Consider the following 17,008-nt stretch of genomic DNA (forward strand, 5'->3'; position numbering starts at 1 on the left):
CCATTCAAACAGACAAGCCTTCACAGGTGGGGACAGGTGGAAGTATTGTGTGCTGCACCAGGCAGCCACTGCCTTAGATCATAGGCAGCAGAGAAGGGCTGCACATAATGCTGGCACAGAGGGGAGTCACAGCAGCTGCAGCAGGAGGAAGGATAGACAGGCACAGCCTGAGCACAGGAATGACCTTTCTATACTCCTATTTGTTACCTGGAAGGGCAAAGGAAGTCTAGGGGCAGATGGGGTCAGGGTGGCAAAGAGATCTGTTCCCTGCCCAAGCCTGGGTTGCTGCTTTAAGAGCCTTCCCCCCCTCACCCAAGTAATGGAAGTTAAGGCAAGTTTGCTGCTCTGTGTCTTCCACTACTCAGCCTCGCTTGCCATCTGTTTCTGTGTCTGGAAAGAAGGCTTTCCATGCCTGAAAGTCAGCGCAGTTTTTCCACCTACCCCAATGGAACAGTGGTTTATCTTCCTCAGGGTTTGGCTTGCCTACATTCTTAGCCCATGCTCGCCTCCAAAACTGCTTTTACATGGCTCTTGAAAGTCCCCTGAGCATTACTGGAAGGAGATGGGATTACATAGATACTGGTCCTGCTACCCTGGAGGGAAGGAGGGAGCTAAGCTCCCACAACAACCCTGCAACTGCCATATAGGGTGTAAATGCAGTTTGGAACTGCCTGCCCCCAACAGGGAATAAATGACTAAGCTCCACAGCCCACCCATGGAAAGATCACAAGCTAATAGGAACAATTGGAGGAAGGGCAAGCAGAGCACGTAGAAGGAACAGCCCTCTTTTAAAATATCAAGTGTAAGTAGTTTAAACTCCTGTTACTATTTTGGGCAAAAGCAAAGCCAGTCCTGTCACTAAGAGCCAGCTAGAAGCAGAGAGAGGAAAGGAAGCTAAACAACAGCAGAACTCTGTCTCAGCTGGACTGTCCCCAGCTCAAGGTGTGAATTCTGAGCACTGAGCTGATATACAACCAGTTCAACAAGAACCAGAACCCTGTCAGACCCTACCCCAGGAGGGGCACCAGTAGGAATGGGAAAGAATGTTTACACAGGGCAGCAGCCTGGCATCCCTCCTAAGGGATGTACAGTGAGGCAAGGCAGAAGTAACCGAGCTCTCACCCACACCAAACCCAGCTGCAGGGCTTTGGCTACACTTCCACTAAAGCCTTCCCACACCACAATCAAATTTATAGTGAAACTCACCTGGAGGCCTGCTGGATTCATGCATTCCTCCTTGCCCCACAAGCTGGCTGGCTACCCAGCCCAAGCCTCCAGACTGAGTCAACACTCAAGTCCGGCCTTCCCACTCAGCACAAGGTGATGGGGAAGGCAGTACTGACCACTCTGAATAAAAGCCAAACTTTTTCAGCTGGTAGAGAGGAACAGAACCAAGCTGAGGAAGATGCACTGTTGTAGCAAGAGCAAGACAGCAGCAGCCGAAACTGTCCTCTGTTCATCCCAAAATGCTTCCTGCAGAGATCAGCACACCCTCATAACTCAGAGACGGTAACAGCTTTAAGCAGATTCCCTTCTCTTCAGAAAGCATCTAGCTGCCCTTCCTGCTGTTTTCCCCATAACCTGGGTTTCCACAGTCTCTAATCCCCACTCCACCCCAATTCTGCACCGGAGCCAGGATTTCTGAAAAGCAGCAGCAGCTTCTACTGGCCCAGGTCCCAGCCCACACCTCTGTTCCACCCCAGCCATTCTTTAACAGGGTGGAGCCACTTTCACAACAGGAGCCTTGACACATTTCCTGCCCTGAGCACCCCTCTACTAAAGGGCTTGGAAACAATCTGCCATCTGCTTCATCAGCACAGTACAACCCTCTCCCCACCAGCACAAACCTGCTGCACCAGCTGCTTCTCCCAGCCCTGCCTCCAAAACCACTGGGCAGGACCAAGTAGCTGGAACAGCTTCACAGCACAGCAAGCCGGGGGGAAAACAAAGAGGGCAGAGCCATTTCTCCTTCTGTCTGTTTATTTGTGATAGAAGAGCAGCCCAATCTGACTGGGCCTGGCTCCTTCACCTCATCCTCAAGGCTACTAACACAGCTTTGGTTAGAGCAGGTGACAGGCACCAGGCCCAGGAGAGCTGCTGCACTGCCCTGCTGAACAGCAGAGTACATCTTCACTCAAGCCTAGCAGGATCCACAAAGGCAAGAGGTGTTCCCCGTTACACCATAGCAGAGTACACTACAACCATCCTCAGCTGTGCTCACATCAGGCCAGAGAAGAGCCAGTTCCAGGCAGGAGAGCCCAGCAGCCAACTCTGGTGGCAATTATTGCTCAAGTCTTGAGTTTGCAGGAATGGAAGTCACCCAAAGCACAGTGAGCTTGGTCTCCCTCACTCCAGAACAAGCCACCAGCTGTTATTCTGGATCACATAAGCATGGCTAAAAACACATGCTCAGCACTCGGCCCAGGCACAGGAAAGAAATGCAAGGCAACCTGGGCTTATTACATGGTAGAGGCATTTTCAGGCTGTCACAACCCCACTTTGTACTAGGCATAAGGCATGTGTATTGTACTGGGCAGCTCTGGGCCTTCAAGTACCACACATTTGCTGCCCCTACATTCTCCACAGCCACACCTGAGCACAGACACCAGGGCAGGACCCCTTCACCACCACCTGGGTATACAGGGACCACAAGGGACACACAGCATTGTGGCATGGAACAAAGTGGCACAAGGCATGGTAGAGCAGGAGCACTCACACTTGAGCTGGCAGCAGCAAGCAACCAGGGACAAGTCACTTCATCCACGCAGGCTCTAATGAGCCAGGGAAGAGGAGAAGGCACCAGGACAGGGATCGGTCTCGGTCTCTTCTTTTGGTCCTACTCAGAAGGAAATGGCCCCCAGGCAGAAGGGCCAGATGCAGGCACTTGGGGGAAATTCCTTTGGAAACACTGGAATGGGACTGCAGCCCCAAGTTGTGGTGCAGGCAGCTGTCTCTCTGTTCAACAACAGTGAGAAACAGCACAAGCCCTCCCAAGAGCAGGAGAAGTTGCCCACAGCTGCTCAGAGCAAAGGGGCTGGGCATGCAGACAGAGGACAGCAGGGCTGGGCACAGGGGTACAACAGTCTGTAGGCACTTGACTTGGCACCCAGGAGCAGGGGAACAGGTCCCAGCTGCCTCTGCCCCGGGGCTCTCATTGGCTCTGGGAGGGCCAGGCTGCCCTCTAGTTGGCTTTGACCTTGCCATTGGTGACAGTGCCATTCTCATGGATGCTGCTACCATTGTGCTGGGCTGCTTGCTGAGCCACCCTGGGCAATCGTTTGCCTTTGGTATAAGACTGGTACCAGAAGTTGGAGAAGAGGATGAAGAAGATGGTCCCATAAATCCAGATAAGGTGGATGAAGATGGGAAACTGGTACTGGCAGCTGGGCATGAAGTAGTACTGGGAGATGTGGACAGAGACGATCACAAACTGTGTCTGGGGAACAAGGCAGAACAGAAACAAATAACTTATGGGAGCTGGCTTAAGGATCTCCCACTATACACCTTTCTAAATGAAATTTGTAGGCTCTTCGCCCATCCTAAGTAGAGGTTCTTATAGCAAAGAGCAGCCAGCTGTAGCTGGAAGATGCAAGCACGAGTTTAAAAGCAGTGTTTCTCTATCACCCTCCCAACATAGCTACAGCCCAGAAGCAGCAGGCTGAGCAATCCTCATGCCCTAACTAGGCTGTTAGGGCTATCAGAGGCCACAGTAGGCCAGAGCTGCTAGAAACCCAGAGTCTAGCAAGACTACAGGTCCTGGTTGCATCTTTTATATGTACAAGCACTGATCTGCCCTTCACATCAGAGGCTGAGGACACACACTACTTCATAGCACAGACTTACCAGCTGGATGGCTGTGATGTGTTTTTTCCACCACAGGTACTTCTGGAAGGCAGGTCCTGCTGCTGAGAGCCCATAGTAGAAGTACATGACCACATGCACCATGGAATTGATCATGGCATGGAATGATCCCATTCCCCCTGTTAGACACATTTGCACAAGAATAAGTCATTCATCTGCAGCAAAACAGTACTACATTAAAAAAAAAACAAACAAAACAACACAGTTCCTAGGAGCCCAGCAGTAGTAAAAAAAGGAAAAACCTTCCTTATTTTGCTGATACCAACTCCACGCCTTCTCCAGCCACTTCCTATCTTACCTGGTCCAAACTTTGCTCCCCACCACCAGCTCCAGGGCAGGACAGAGTGGTGGAAAAGGTGCAGAAATGTGACCTGTTCATTCTTCTTCCTCAGGACAAAAATGACCTGCAATGAGAGCCCAGCAACATCAAGAGTCAACACCTTGGGAGCAGGTGAAACAACCCAGGCCACTGCTTCAGTGTCTGGTCTCAGTGATGCTTCCCACCCCCTCAGATCATTGCAACCATACATTAGGTTACCCCACAGCTTTCAGAGTCATGACAGAAGTAGCCTGTGTGATATCCAGAGTGACCTCCCAGTGATATCAGATAGAACTACTGGCAGTTCAGACCAAAAGGGCCAAAGGAGGCACCTACCACCTCAGGTACACTAGGTACATTGAGCCTCAAATCTCTGCCCGAAGCAGTGATTAAGTTTCCCCCAAGAACAAGGCCTCTCCAGTAACTTACTCACCGTGTCCGTCAGTTCAATGAACTTGGAAAAGACAAACAGCCAAGCAACCCTGACCATCTGTAACAGAACAAGTTAACATGAGACCCATGTCAGTCAGAACATGCCCCATGACCAGATCTCTCCACACAGAAAATCTGGAGTGACATTAGAAGCCAGATACCAAGTCATTTGCCTCAGAGGAGAGGCAGGGAACCTGCTGTCCAGACAAGCACTGAAAGCCATCCCTATTTATGAGAGACAGGAGAACTCACCCTGAGGGCCTTGGGGTCCTGTGAGAAGTCCACGGGGTCACATCGCCAGGTGTACCCAGTAAGCCACCCTGCCATCAGAAACTGCAACAAGAGCAGAGTGAGGTCCAACATACAAGTCACTGCATTTCCCAGCTCTGCTCAAAATACCAGAGAAAAACCCACAGAGCGCTCTTCCATGACCCACACAGCCTGCATGGATTGCTTTATATGTGACAGACAACCTGCTGGCAACTCACCTCATAGACTATGTAGAGTGAGAGCCCCACCAGGAAGAAGTTATATAGCACCATGAATTTCTTCAGGTTTAAAGGCTTCCTGTTTGCCATTAGCCGGGGACCCAAGGAGAGTACAAAGTAGACATATGCCAGAAGGATGCCCAACACAAGGAACGGGGACTGCATCAGTGGATAATCAGCAATGCGGGGGTCTGTGGAGAAAGCCAAGGTACACAGCAGTAAGCATCCCAACCCCAATCTGCTAACAGCAATGCTAACACCAGAATTAAGTTAAGGACGTGAAAATCCCATTCTCCAAGGATGGGAGTAGAGGCAAGGGACAACCTGGTAACAGAGACTGGAGAACCCAGCAAAGCTGTCTAAGATACAGCCTGAAGCTGGACTTTAGAGCTGCCTGGAGGAACACACAAATGCCTCAGCAGACACTGAGGCAAGATAGTCTCAGGTAGCCCAAAAACCCCAGAGCTGCACTTACATTAGGACAGAACACAGCTAGGCCTGCGTTATATCAGATACAGCAGAACACATCCCCAGGTCTGTGGCAGTACAACACACAATGCCACGCACCCTGCATCTGCATAGAGCTACTCACCTGCTTTCTTCATGAAGTCCTGATACATAGTCACAATCCCCTCCATGGCTGTGGCAGTATGTCTGTGGAGAGAGGAAGGGCAGATCAGGCAGTTGACCCAGGAAGGCAGCCTGTGGAGCACAGCCCTACACATCACATCTTGAGCACAGCTTCAGGGGTTCTGTTATGCTTACCTGCTTGTCATTGCTTCCAACTGATTATATACCAGCATCCACCTCCCAGCAAAGGCATGTACTACCTACTCCTCTTCCACAAACCCGATCCTGTCTCCCCACCTCTGCTGGAAACCACATCATCTATTACCTGCAGTCCTTCCAATGGCAGATCCTAATGTTTCATTTAAGAAAGCTTCCAGCCCCAGTACTGCATCTCCATGTCCTTGATCTCATTCTCACTGTAACATGCTCAAGCACTAACACCACTAATACCACTAACACCCATGATGCTGCAGAGCAGAAATCCCACCCATCCTATCCCTGCCCCCAAGAAGGTGCACAGAAATCACTTCCCACACACGAGCCTGGAGAAATGGGTCCCCCCACGGCATCTTCCTGGAGGATTACTGCTGCCCCCATCAGGAAGCACATCACTAATCCAAGCTACAGCTGAGAGGCTGAAGCGACCTTTTCTCCAGCAGGGAGCATCCAGTCGCAGTCACACCAGTACCCCTCCAACTCTGACCAGGCAGGACAGCAGCAAGCACCACACAAGACTACCAAGAATCAAAACGGGATCACACAGTGACCTGCTGTCTACCTTCCCATTCACCACTTAAGACAGCAAACCTGTACCACCATAGCAGCAGTGCTAGCTCTGTGCTCACCCACTCATACCCTGCTCCACTGAATCAGGCAGGGCCACCTCCCTCCCTCCAACAGCCTCTTCACCCCTTCAAGTGAGGCTTCAGAGCAGCCAGCACCCCCAGAGACCCTGGGAACCTTGGCTGGCAACAGAGAAGCCAGTTCCAGGCACTACGATTAGCACTCTGCACACGTAACAGAAGCCAGAAAAGCACAGCAGGAACTATAGCATCCTTGAAAGCTACTCAAGGCTTCAGCTGTGGGAAGGTCAGTAAGTATAGCTCTTAAAGCCACTGAGCTTTAAGCTGCTCTCATGAGAGAGAGAACAAGCTCCAGACTTGTCTGTTGAGTTTCAGACTTTGACCACAACACCCAGCTACACCTCTGTTTGCTAGACTGAGTAGCCCTCAAGAGTTAGCTGCCAGCATGGGGACCTGACTTTTCAAGCTCAGTGTTTATCTTATCAAGCTGAGTGAGTCAGTCTTAGTAAAGACACAAGGCTCCTATGGAGCGCTTACCTAATTGGGGCAGGCTGGGATAAGATAGTATCAAAGGCACCTACAAGCTCAGAGCGACATCTCACACTCATAAGAGGGAGACAAGCTTAGAAGCTATGGATTAACACTGCTCAACTGATTGCAGGGAGAAAAGGCACCAGCCTCATCCTGAACAAAGGCTCTGGGCACACACCAGGATTTCTACCATGGCAGAACTAAAAGGATTATGCTGCAGACTTTATGGAAAGGATGTAGGAGTTTTTCCACAGCAGCAGGATATTGTTCTGTTGGACAGAGCTCATAGCAGCCACATTTTTAGGGACTCCAAAGTCCTTGGGTCTCTGCAAGATCTGATATCCACACCAGCAAGCTGCAAGGTCCTACAAGTGCAGACCAAAGCCTACCTTGCTCAGTAAGCAAATGCAAGTAGGTCTCACCCACTTCCACCTCCTGAAGAGCAGCCATGGTCTTCAGATAGAGCTGCAGAAGGATGATTGTAGAGCAGACTCAGGCATTACTTTCTGCCAGGCAGGAGGATGTGAAATGTATTGGCCTTCCTGAGTCAAGGGCTCCGTGCTGTTCCACACTGGAAAGCAGAAGGGCTTGCAAGGTGCCTCATCCCTCTATACAACACCACCACTTCAGGTCTCTCTGCACACTGAGAGGAGTTAGTATTCACCAGGCATCTGCCCTTACCACGCTATGCTACACAACATGCCATAAGAGTTCACAGCTCACAGGCTGGTACAGGAGAAATAGTTGTTCTCCTTTGACTCCAAGATCCTGGTCCCCTTGTGCAAGACACTGGGAGGAGACCGGAGATCCCAAAACTGAGCCTTGATTAGCTCAAGGGAAGTTAAGAAACAGGTTCAAGCTTCCCAAAGCACCTTGGGGCCCAAACACACCCCACATGCTGCCTGAAGGCCTTGCAACACATCTGCTTCCACCTCTCACCAACAGGTTTATCGCTTCTGTCTCAGGGGAAATTTCATACGCAGGCTAAAGCAACAGGCCAAATCTGTCCCAGTAACCAACGCTGAGGATTAGATGCTTACTTACACTAAGCAGTGTGTACACTGCAGATTTCCAACAAGCTATGCAGCCAGTTTGTGCTACTTCAGCAAGAACAGCAAGGCCCATTATAACAAGTCCCAGCAGCCTGACCACAGCATTGTGAACCAGTGACAGACAACAGCTCAACCCATGGAGCTTCACCTCACAGAGCACATGCACCTTCCAAAGCACTTATCTTTCACCATACAGCAGTTACCACAAGCAACACAGTGAGCCCCAGCAACCTAGTAGCCAGCACACTCATTTCATCAGTATTCAAGTAAGAAATGAGTCCCTGTAACAGGCAAGTAACAATAATCTCCCCACTAGTTTAATTACAGGCAGTACCAAAACATTCTGGTTGGTGGCCACAGAGTTGCCTTGCTGAACTGGCTATGGCAGGCTTGGTCCTCATGAGGCTCCCAAGGGAACATCAACCCTCAAAGGTCAGGAGATAACCAACTGGCTGGACAACGAGCCAACCCTCATCCCTCACCTCCAAGCTGGCAGCAAGGCTTGCTGAACTCCACAACCCCAGAGAAAAAGGCCTCCTCCAAAGCTCACCCTTTCCCAGCTCCACCCCAGCACAGCAAAAGCACCCACCCAACCTTGTAGAGCTTCTGACCCCAGAGGGGTCTGGCAGTGCCTGTGCATACTTCAAGTGCTCAGACCCTGCATTTCCCAGTAGGGCCATAGGGATCTACAGTTCAGACGATCTGCTGATGGTAGCTGCTACTGCAGAAGAACAGGACTGAGCACCCCAGAACGTAGAGACTTTGAAGCACATGCAGAAGGCAGCACAAGCTGGCACCTCCAACCATCAACTGCAGCAGTCAGCTCCAGGATGAGATCTCCCTTAGCTTATATGCAAGTGAACTCATCAAGGTGAGCACAACAGCATCTTCCCAACATAAAACAATAGAAGCAAGGCAGTCAGAGACCAGGCAGCAGGAACTCGGGCATCCCTGAGCAGCAGCACCCTGCTCTGTACAGGCTCTGAAGGGGGGCTGCTCTAAGACTGATGTTTACCATGAAGCAGAGAAAACTGTATTTGTCTCCTTCTGCAGCTCTTTCACCTCAGGAGGAATAGAGGACAATAGTCAGTGCACACTTAGTTTCATGCACAGCATCTTGGGAAGCAAGCTCAATCACATACAGCAGGAGAACAATCAACAGGAGAGCTGTATTTAAGTATAAGGTGGTATGTTAAATGATTCCAGCCATCAGTGTGAAGACTCAGTTGGAATACTGCTGTCCACATGCTGAAGTCCCTTCTTGTACCCCAAGAGAAATGAGAACATAAGAGAAATACCTGAGCCCCAAGTTGCATGCAAAGAAGACCAGCCTGGCACAAGATGCTACACTTCAGGTGTGGCAAACAAAGCCAAGAGACTTGGGGTACAGTAAGAAAATAGAGCTGTCCTTGCCTGACACCTTGGCTCTGAGGACTGGTGATGGTTGGACCGACCAGAGTCTGATAACAAGTCCCAGACCTCCCAGCCCATGTGGCAGCACAAAGCTTCCTGGTGAACTCCACAGTTAACACCACCAGATAAGACCCTACTTGAATCATACATCCATTTATTACTTCCTCTGGCTCAGCTATATATCATGCTGAATGAAAAAGGACGTTACAGCCTGAAAACAGATGGTCAACATCAGAATACTTTCATGTCAATACAGAAGAGTTGTGTTCCCAATGAAGGAGCAAACTCTCAAGCCCTTGCTATGCAGCAGCTCTGGCAAGAGTGCTGCCACAGCCACTAGTTGGCCAAGCACTGATCCTTATGCATCAGCTCCAAGCAGCACAATGTGATTGACCTGTCTGGAGCCGAGTAGTTTCCTCGTCCTCAGCAGGTGGGTGTTAACACCAATAGAGGCTTTTGGATGGCATCCTATAAACATTACCTCCTCTCCTTCCCATACTTGCCAGAAGGTAGGAATGAGAAGAGACAGACTAGTAGGCAACCTATGGAGTCTGGGTAGTCATCAGATCCCCTCAAGCTTGCAGGGGAAGGAACAAGCCTGCAGCAATAGGGCTTAGTAACCTTGTGCAAAAAAATAAACAGGCAGTCAGATTTGGTCTCAGAAACACAACTTGCAGTGAGAGATCTAGATCCATACAGTGGGGCTTTTCTTCCCACCAGGGACATAATCTTCCTGAACTGACCAACCAAACTGTCAGCATAGGCTTATTCTTTATCATACCCAACAGTGGTGAGTCCATGTTCAGGCTATCAGTAAAGATGAGAGCTGTCAGGAAGAGGCAACAATGGGAGAAACTCTGACAGTGCAAGGAACTAAGGTGAAGGAATAAAGAAACTGGGCAAAACTCCTTGAGAAGTAAAAGCAACATTGCCACAGTAACTCTGTGTTATACTCACACAGTACAGGGTGAGGCAGAGATGGCTGAGCTACCTATCTGAAGCAATGGCACACAGCAGCCCTACATGGTACAAAGCAAAGAGCACCCAAAGAATAGAATGAAGTAGGTGATGATGGAGGACACAGGGTTAGACCAAGAAGGGCTGATCCCGACACCTACTACTAGAAGTAGGTCAGAGCCCTCTGGCAGAGGAACACTGATCAGCCCTATCTGCATGTGGGGTGGACACAGCACCAGGGTGCTCATCTCTGGGGCTTTCATTTATCATGCAAATAGCTCACAAGAAGGCTCCAAACCCAATCCCACAGCAGTGTCTGTAATCATCACACAGTAATAATCAGTGTGCTGTCCCATCCAGGCATGAGCACTAGTTGGACAGCAACACTAAAACAAGATGGATATTTAAAATCCACAAAGCAAGCAGCAGAAAGACAACTTTCAAAATCAGTCTAATAGCTCTGCCTTGACTGTTCAAAAAGCCCATTACAAACTCAGAGCCACTTCTCACCTGGGGAAGGGCTGACTACAGCTTCCCATGCCATCAGCTTCAGTCTTCCCTATTCCCTGCACAAGGGGCAGCAAAGTCACACACCACCTTCAAACAAGAGTTATGTTCATTGGCAATACTAGAGATACCAGAGACTCCAGCAGCATCATAGCTGTACAGCAGAGTTCAACAGCTTTAAGGCATAACAGGTAGCACCTTTAACAGGGTTTATAAGCATTAGGCCTCATTATCTCCACAGGTGCAGGTTGATAACTTAAAGCCAAGTCTACTGCTTTTCCCACTTGTCCCATACAGAGAAGGAAAGCCTCTTAGGATTAAGTAGAAGCAGCATGGGATATAACTCCCTATGTATACGGAAAAAGTCTATTAGCAAACCACGAGCAAGCGGTTTAACAGATCAATGATCACAGACTAAAAGCACACCTTGCACCAAAGCTGGAGATCTTCCTGCCTCAGTGACTGCTTATGTGACCTGATCTGTCCTACAAGGGAAGGATCAACCTGAAATTAAACAGGCTCCAAGGAAGAACCAAGAACTACCAGACCAAGCTGCATCCACACAGAACTGCAGTCTCTGATGCAGCCTGTTGTTGTTGAAAGGCTGAGGCAGAAAAGGCTGCAGCCTGTCATCTGTGAGCAACAGCAGCCTCACAGCTCCTGGGGACCAACTCCTCCCTGCAGGAGCTCAGGCTGCCTCACCTGTTTGACTGGCAGGAACCAGACTTTCCAGCCCACATACACCCACCACCTGACAGCAAGGCACATGCTGGCACAAATCCAGCACAAAAGCATAGAAACGGGCAAAAATCTCTTGGGTCATCACTCCCAGAACCTCTGGAAGCTCATTCCTAAAGGATCACAGCCCAAGAGCTGTGAGAAAAAGAAACTGCTCACCTCTCCACTCTCTGACAACAGTGCAAAGTCAATCACATAGTAATGCAAGGAAACCAGCATCAGAGCATCATGGAGATGTAAAGCTTTACTCCATCAGGAAGAAACAGAAGACACTATGTCCCTTGTTTCCACCTAAAAAATAAAAAATAAAAGACATGCTTCAAAACACGTCTAGGTCAGAATGATTTTATTGCCTCTTCCCTGAGCCCATTGTATCAGTTTTACTAGGACTGAATCATATTCCTGTCCCAGAGGGCTATACATGCTCTCCATAACTAATAGACTTACAGGGAAATAGAGATGAGAATGCTATGCAGGACAGGAGCACAGAGGCCTGGGCTGTGCTGGTGGAATGGCTTAATCCCTACACTGAGATGCAGCAAGGAGACGCTGCTGCAACAGTTGGCATCACGCTGCATCTCAAAGGAATATGTTGTCAGCAGCAGCTCACACCCACAAGCTGAAGGGGCTCATCTCTTTGAAGAAGATAAGGAGCCTCAGTCAAGCCCCAAGGGCTCAGTCAACTGTTTGACTCTGTAAGCCATCCTTAAGAAGCCATCCAGCAGGTCTAGTGGCAAGGTCAGCTCCATCCACTTAGGAATCTGCCCTGACTGCATTCTAGCAGAAGAGAAGGTGGACAATTTCAGGCAGCACCGCAGGATGGATGCACTGCTGCGCAGATGATCCTGGCGTAGGGATGAGATGCTCTGAGGAATGCACTAGCAGCAAAGTACATTGCATTATCCCACACCACCCACCAAACAAGTGCATGAGCCTTCACCTGCGAGTTGCTTCATTTCTTCCAGCCATCCAGAAGCAACACAAACAGCCAGTGGGACAGCAACAAGCAGCCACAGAAAGGAGTTTATACACTAAGGTACTTATACAGTAAGGTACACAGCCTTACATTCACATTGCCTCATCAGGCCTTGTGAAATCAAAGCGGCAGCTTCACTAACATTGTATATCATCACATAAGGGCCATGTACATGACATACAGATCAAGCTCAGCACTGCCTACAATAAGTCAGACAGATGAGCAGTTATTACATCTGCAGTTGTCCAACATACACAAACCTCATGCACAACAGCCCGGGTACTGCTGCCACCAGGAAAGTGACAGGGACCTCCTCCCACCAGCATTCCAGTGCAAGGGCCAGAGGGAGGACCGGCACCTACACCAGCCGGCGCTCAAAGCTAACATTGTGCTCGCCGCAGAGGCCTGGTACTGCCACCCTGACCGGAGGAGGAGGGCAGAGGAATCTCTCAATGGCACATTGATGCTGAGGGCTATGTACGAGAACGCTCCCCAGCCTCTGTGCTGCCAGCGGAGGCTGCTCGCGCCTCACTGCGAGGAAACCCGACTGGAGCCCCAGCTGCAGCGGGGTCCGCCTCGAGCCGAGCACTGCGGGCTCCGGGCCCCTCACGTTCCATCTCGCTACTACAGGCCGTAGGGACGCAGTTCAACCCCGCAGCCTCCCCCCAGCCGGCCCGGAGCGCTCAGCGCGGTCGGCGCCCAGTCAGGCCGCGGGGCGGGGTGAGGCTGTGCCGGGGCCTACCGCGGCCCTGAGCCCCGCAGCCCGGAAGTGCGAGAACGGCCGGCTCCACAGCCAGCGGGCCGACCCGTAACACGCCGGGCAGCCCGCACCGGGTCCGAGCAGCGCTGCCGGACCATGGCCGAGGCGTTCCGGCCGCTCCAGGCTCGGGGCATCCCCGGCTCCAGCCGGCTGGAGGGGCGTCGCCACCCCCCTAAGGCGTGTGACAGCCCCTCTCCGTGCCTTCCTGCCCGGCGGCGGCCGCGCCCAGCGGCCCAGCGCCTCGCCACCTGCCAGGGCCGTGTCGCAACACCCGGCCCACCCCATCGGACCACGGCCACCCCACGTCCGGCCCTCCTCGCGGCGCCCACGCTGTCGCAGGGCTCGGTCTATGGGACCCCGCCCGTCTCGTCCCGTGCCCCGGAGCATCCCGGCTGACAGCAGCGGCTGGCGCAGACACGCGGCTGCTGCCGGCACTTCCTGGCCCTGGGGCTGCCGGCACAGCGGGCACATGGCAGCGGCCGAAGCGCCAACCCCGAGCTATGGGGCACCCCATATAGAACGACTCTTCCAAAAGCAAACCCCAATTCACCAGCCACTTACACATCCCGTCATAAACCTCCTAAATCGTCCCTCAAACCCTCTTACTTCCCTCCCAGTAACACGTTAAGGGAGGCTCAGCCCCAGCCGAACCCAGCACCGCCAGCCGGCCCACCCACCCCACATGGGCGCACCACCCAACACAACTCACCGCCCGCCGCACCCCGCTTTGCCCGCCACCACGGCTCCCCCGCATTTATATAGCACTGCCCTGCCCCCCACGCCGCTGACGATTGGCTTAGAGAGAAGAGCTCCGCCCAAAAGGGGCGGGGATTTCACTTCGCGGCCAATCGCGGTTCGAGCTGCAGCCCGCCCATTTTGTGGCCACGCCCACACCGGCATCACCTCAGGGCTGGGGCGGAGAGGGGGTCTCAGTTTTGGCTGGGTGGGTGCCGGGTTTTGGGGTGGTGTTGGCTGGTTCTGAGAGGTGAAGCAGCTCCCTGCAGAGGGAGAGCAATAGACAAGTTAATAAACAAGTCGCATATGTTGGGTTTTTGGTTTTTTTTTTCTTTTCTTTTTTTTTTTTTTTTGATATCATACCTGTTTTAGAATTCACTGCTAATTCTTAGGAACCATCTCCTTACTACCTTATATAGATTCACAGCCGGTTAATATCCATTTGTTCCTGCACCACGTTCCCATAGATCCTCACCTATGTATTTATGTCCATTGTATTTGTAGATAGCAATCATCTCCCTCTCAGCCATTACACAGATGGCCAAACAAGCTTCCTACTGCCCAGGCAACACTTGTGGCCATGCTGCTGTTCAGGTTCCTCCTGAAGATGAAGATGGCACATTCCCTGCTTGAACAGAGCCAACGCTGTGTTTGTCCCGTCCTTCAGGTGCTCACAGCTCACAAAATCCCCAAACAGGGATTTTCACACCTATTCTGTTGGTACATGGTTCCCTTCCTGTACTTCCAATGCCTCACAGCACTGGATCCCAGCAAATTTCACCAGAATGCCCCTAATATTTTTGTTAATATCTACAACATACCTCAGTGGTAGCGTTCTCTGAGTGTCCTGATGTGCTCTCTTGCACCAAGCTCTGTTCTTCTGACCTTTAACCACTCCTTCCCACGTGAAATTCCTCTGCTCACCTCTGCCCCCGCTGCCTACCAAGGTTCCCAGTGTATCGGCTGTTCCCCTGGAGTCTGCATAGGGCCAATTGCTTTATAGTAAGGTTAGTTAGATGTAACAGACTGTATTTTAACCCACTTTCCATTTCCTGTCCATATGCTGAGTTACTCTTTAATCAAACACTGCTAATATCAGACTGGCAGGCCTGCAGCTGGCTGGATTGCTCTTCTCCCTTGTTAAGGATAAGCATCAGTTTTGTTTGCTGCTCTTCATTTGTTTTGTTTGTTTTCTTTGTAATCTTGTTTTGAACCATTGATCTTTCTGTTGATTCTTGGTCCAGTTAAATGGAAATTTTGCTATGCCATTTCTCATGAGACAAGAGAAGACCAATGGATTCCTTCCCACTCTCTGCTAGATGGTTTTCAGCCTCATATCCCAGCTCTCATAGCTTTCTCTAAGCATTCCTTCTCTCCTCTGGATCCACCCTTGCTGTCAGGCTTGTCAGGCTCTAAAACTGAGCCCCAAATTTCACAGCCCAACCCCGTCCTTCTACTGGAATAGATTTCCAGGTTACTCTCTTCTGCTCACAATGCAGTTTATTTCTCTCCTCTCAGTCCAGGACTCCAGTTCCCTGTTGTGTCTACTCTCTCCACCATTATTCCTGTTGGATATTCGCTCTTTAACTTTCCATTGCTACTTCATCTTCTGTTTCTGCTGCTAATTCTCCCGCAGAGCAGTGCTGGCCCAACTGGATGTGACTGGAAGAGAATGCAGGGTCCTGCAGGTCTCCAGCAAGGACTTGGCTTGTCTGCTGACTGCTGTGGAGCTCCTGAGCACGACCACATAAAGTGAAGAAAGTCCTTCGAAAATAGAGGATGAAGGAGACAAAGTCAGAGCGATACAACCTGTCACGTACAGGCTGATGTTCCCAAAGTGTTGGGAGAGAGACTTTTATAAATGGATGACCTGCTTCAATCTGGAATCCTGCCTGTGTGACTCAAAATATGGGAGAAACGCCATTTGCAGCCAGCCAGGTATGTTGCTCTGGCTGCAGTATGGGCTACAAACGAGATGATTGTGTCACACACCTGCACAAGGATGCCCAATTGCTTGCGCAGCTGGCAGAGCCCTACTGTTTATTAACAACTCACCTGCAATTCAAACAACAACCTGACTGTCATGCTCTTGTTTACAGTAGCATGTGCCGTGTATGGCCTGTCTCGGGTACACAGGGCCCCACATTTGGAGAATATGGGCACTTTCTTCTACCTCTTATCTGAGAGAAGAGCACACCACTTCAGTCTGGTTTTAGTGAGCGACCAGCTGATTCTATTCAACCCAGAGATCTGATCAGACGGATGTGGGTGTGAATCTTTGCAATCAGCCTTCCCGTTGTTCCATCCACCAGTTGTTACTTCAGCTCTTGCAGAGCCAGATGCGTTTCTCTTCTTCCTCATTGCTTTGTCTGGGTGCAAAAAGCAGGTGTGTGCTAATGTAACTTGCTGAAGGCACAAAGATGGAAGCCGTCGGTATAGAGGATTATCAGACTATCAGATGGGAAGGTCTGTAGGAACTAAGCAATAAAAAAGGAATGAAGTTCGAAGAAGGGTTATGACCTTAGGGATTAGTGACAACAATTTCATCTGTATGTGATGAGAGATACCGGTGTGGTTTCTCAGCATTGCACCTTTGCTCTCAGCCTTGTAAAATAACCTGAGTGTGCACGCTTGGTTAAGCTGAAGCTGAAGTGCTGCCTCCTTCCATGGTTGATATCAACGTTAAATGACTCATTTGCACAAACTTACATCTGTTATTTATGCTGATTGCATCATCCTGACAGAAAAGGACAATTACTCCATCACTGTCAGTACATCCCTCCCCCCTTCAGCCAGAAGATCAAAATACCTTCAGTCTTGGAATCTAAAATCCCTGCGAGCTACCCAGAAAGGACACACATTTCCG

At 50.6% G+C, this 17,008-nt stretch overlaps 1 protein-coding gene across 5 annotated transcripts; it reads right to left on the minus strand.

Moving 5' to 3' along the window:
- Window positions 1-1,962: 1,962 nt before the first annotated feature.
- On the minus strand, window positions 1,963-15,019 carry ELOVL1 (ELOVL fatty acid elongase 1). Of its 5 annotated transcripts, none has more exons than XM_085512282.1 (9): window positions 14,964-15,011; window positions 14,311-14,405; window positions 5,693-5,754; window positions 5,101-5,291; window positions 4,865-4,945; window positions 4,614-4,670; window positions 4,160-4,265; window positions 3,844-3,980; window positions 1,963-3,436 (listed from the first exon to the last, which is right to left on the minus strand). In XM_085512282.1, the coding sequence occupies exons 3-9, from the start codon at window positions 5,736-5,738 to the stop codon at window positions 3,182-3,184; spliced, it is 873 nt and encodes a 290-aa protein (XP_085368408.1). In that variant the 5' UTR covers window positions 5,739-5,754; window positions 14,311-14,405; window positions 14,964-15,011; the 3' UTR covers window positions 1,963-3,181. The 5 variants fall into 5 exon arrangements, with proteins under 5 accessions (XP_085368408.1, XP_085368407.1, XP_015725540.2 ...); XM_085512281.1 differs by lacking the exons at window positions 14,311-14,405; window positions 14,964-15,011 and adding exons at window positions 11,831-11,962; window positions 14,117-14,135; XM_015870054.2 differs by lacking the exon at window positions 14,311-14,405 and having other exon boundaries at window positions 14,964-15,019.
- Window positions 15,020-17,008: the final 1,989 nt, after the last annotated feature.

The sequence above is a fragment of the Coturnix japonica genome, chromosome 11 (genome assembly GCF_054131305.1).
Source record: "Coturnix japonica strain WE chromosome 11, WE-NBRP24, whole genome shotgun sequence".
In the NCBI taxonomy this organism is placed as follows: domain Eukaryota; kingdom Metazoa; phylum Chordata; class Aves; order Galliformes; family Phasianidae; genus Coturnix; species Coturnix japonica.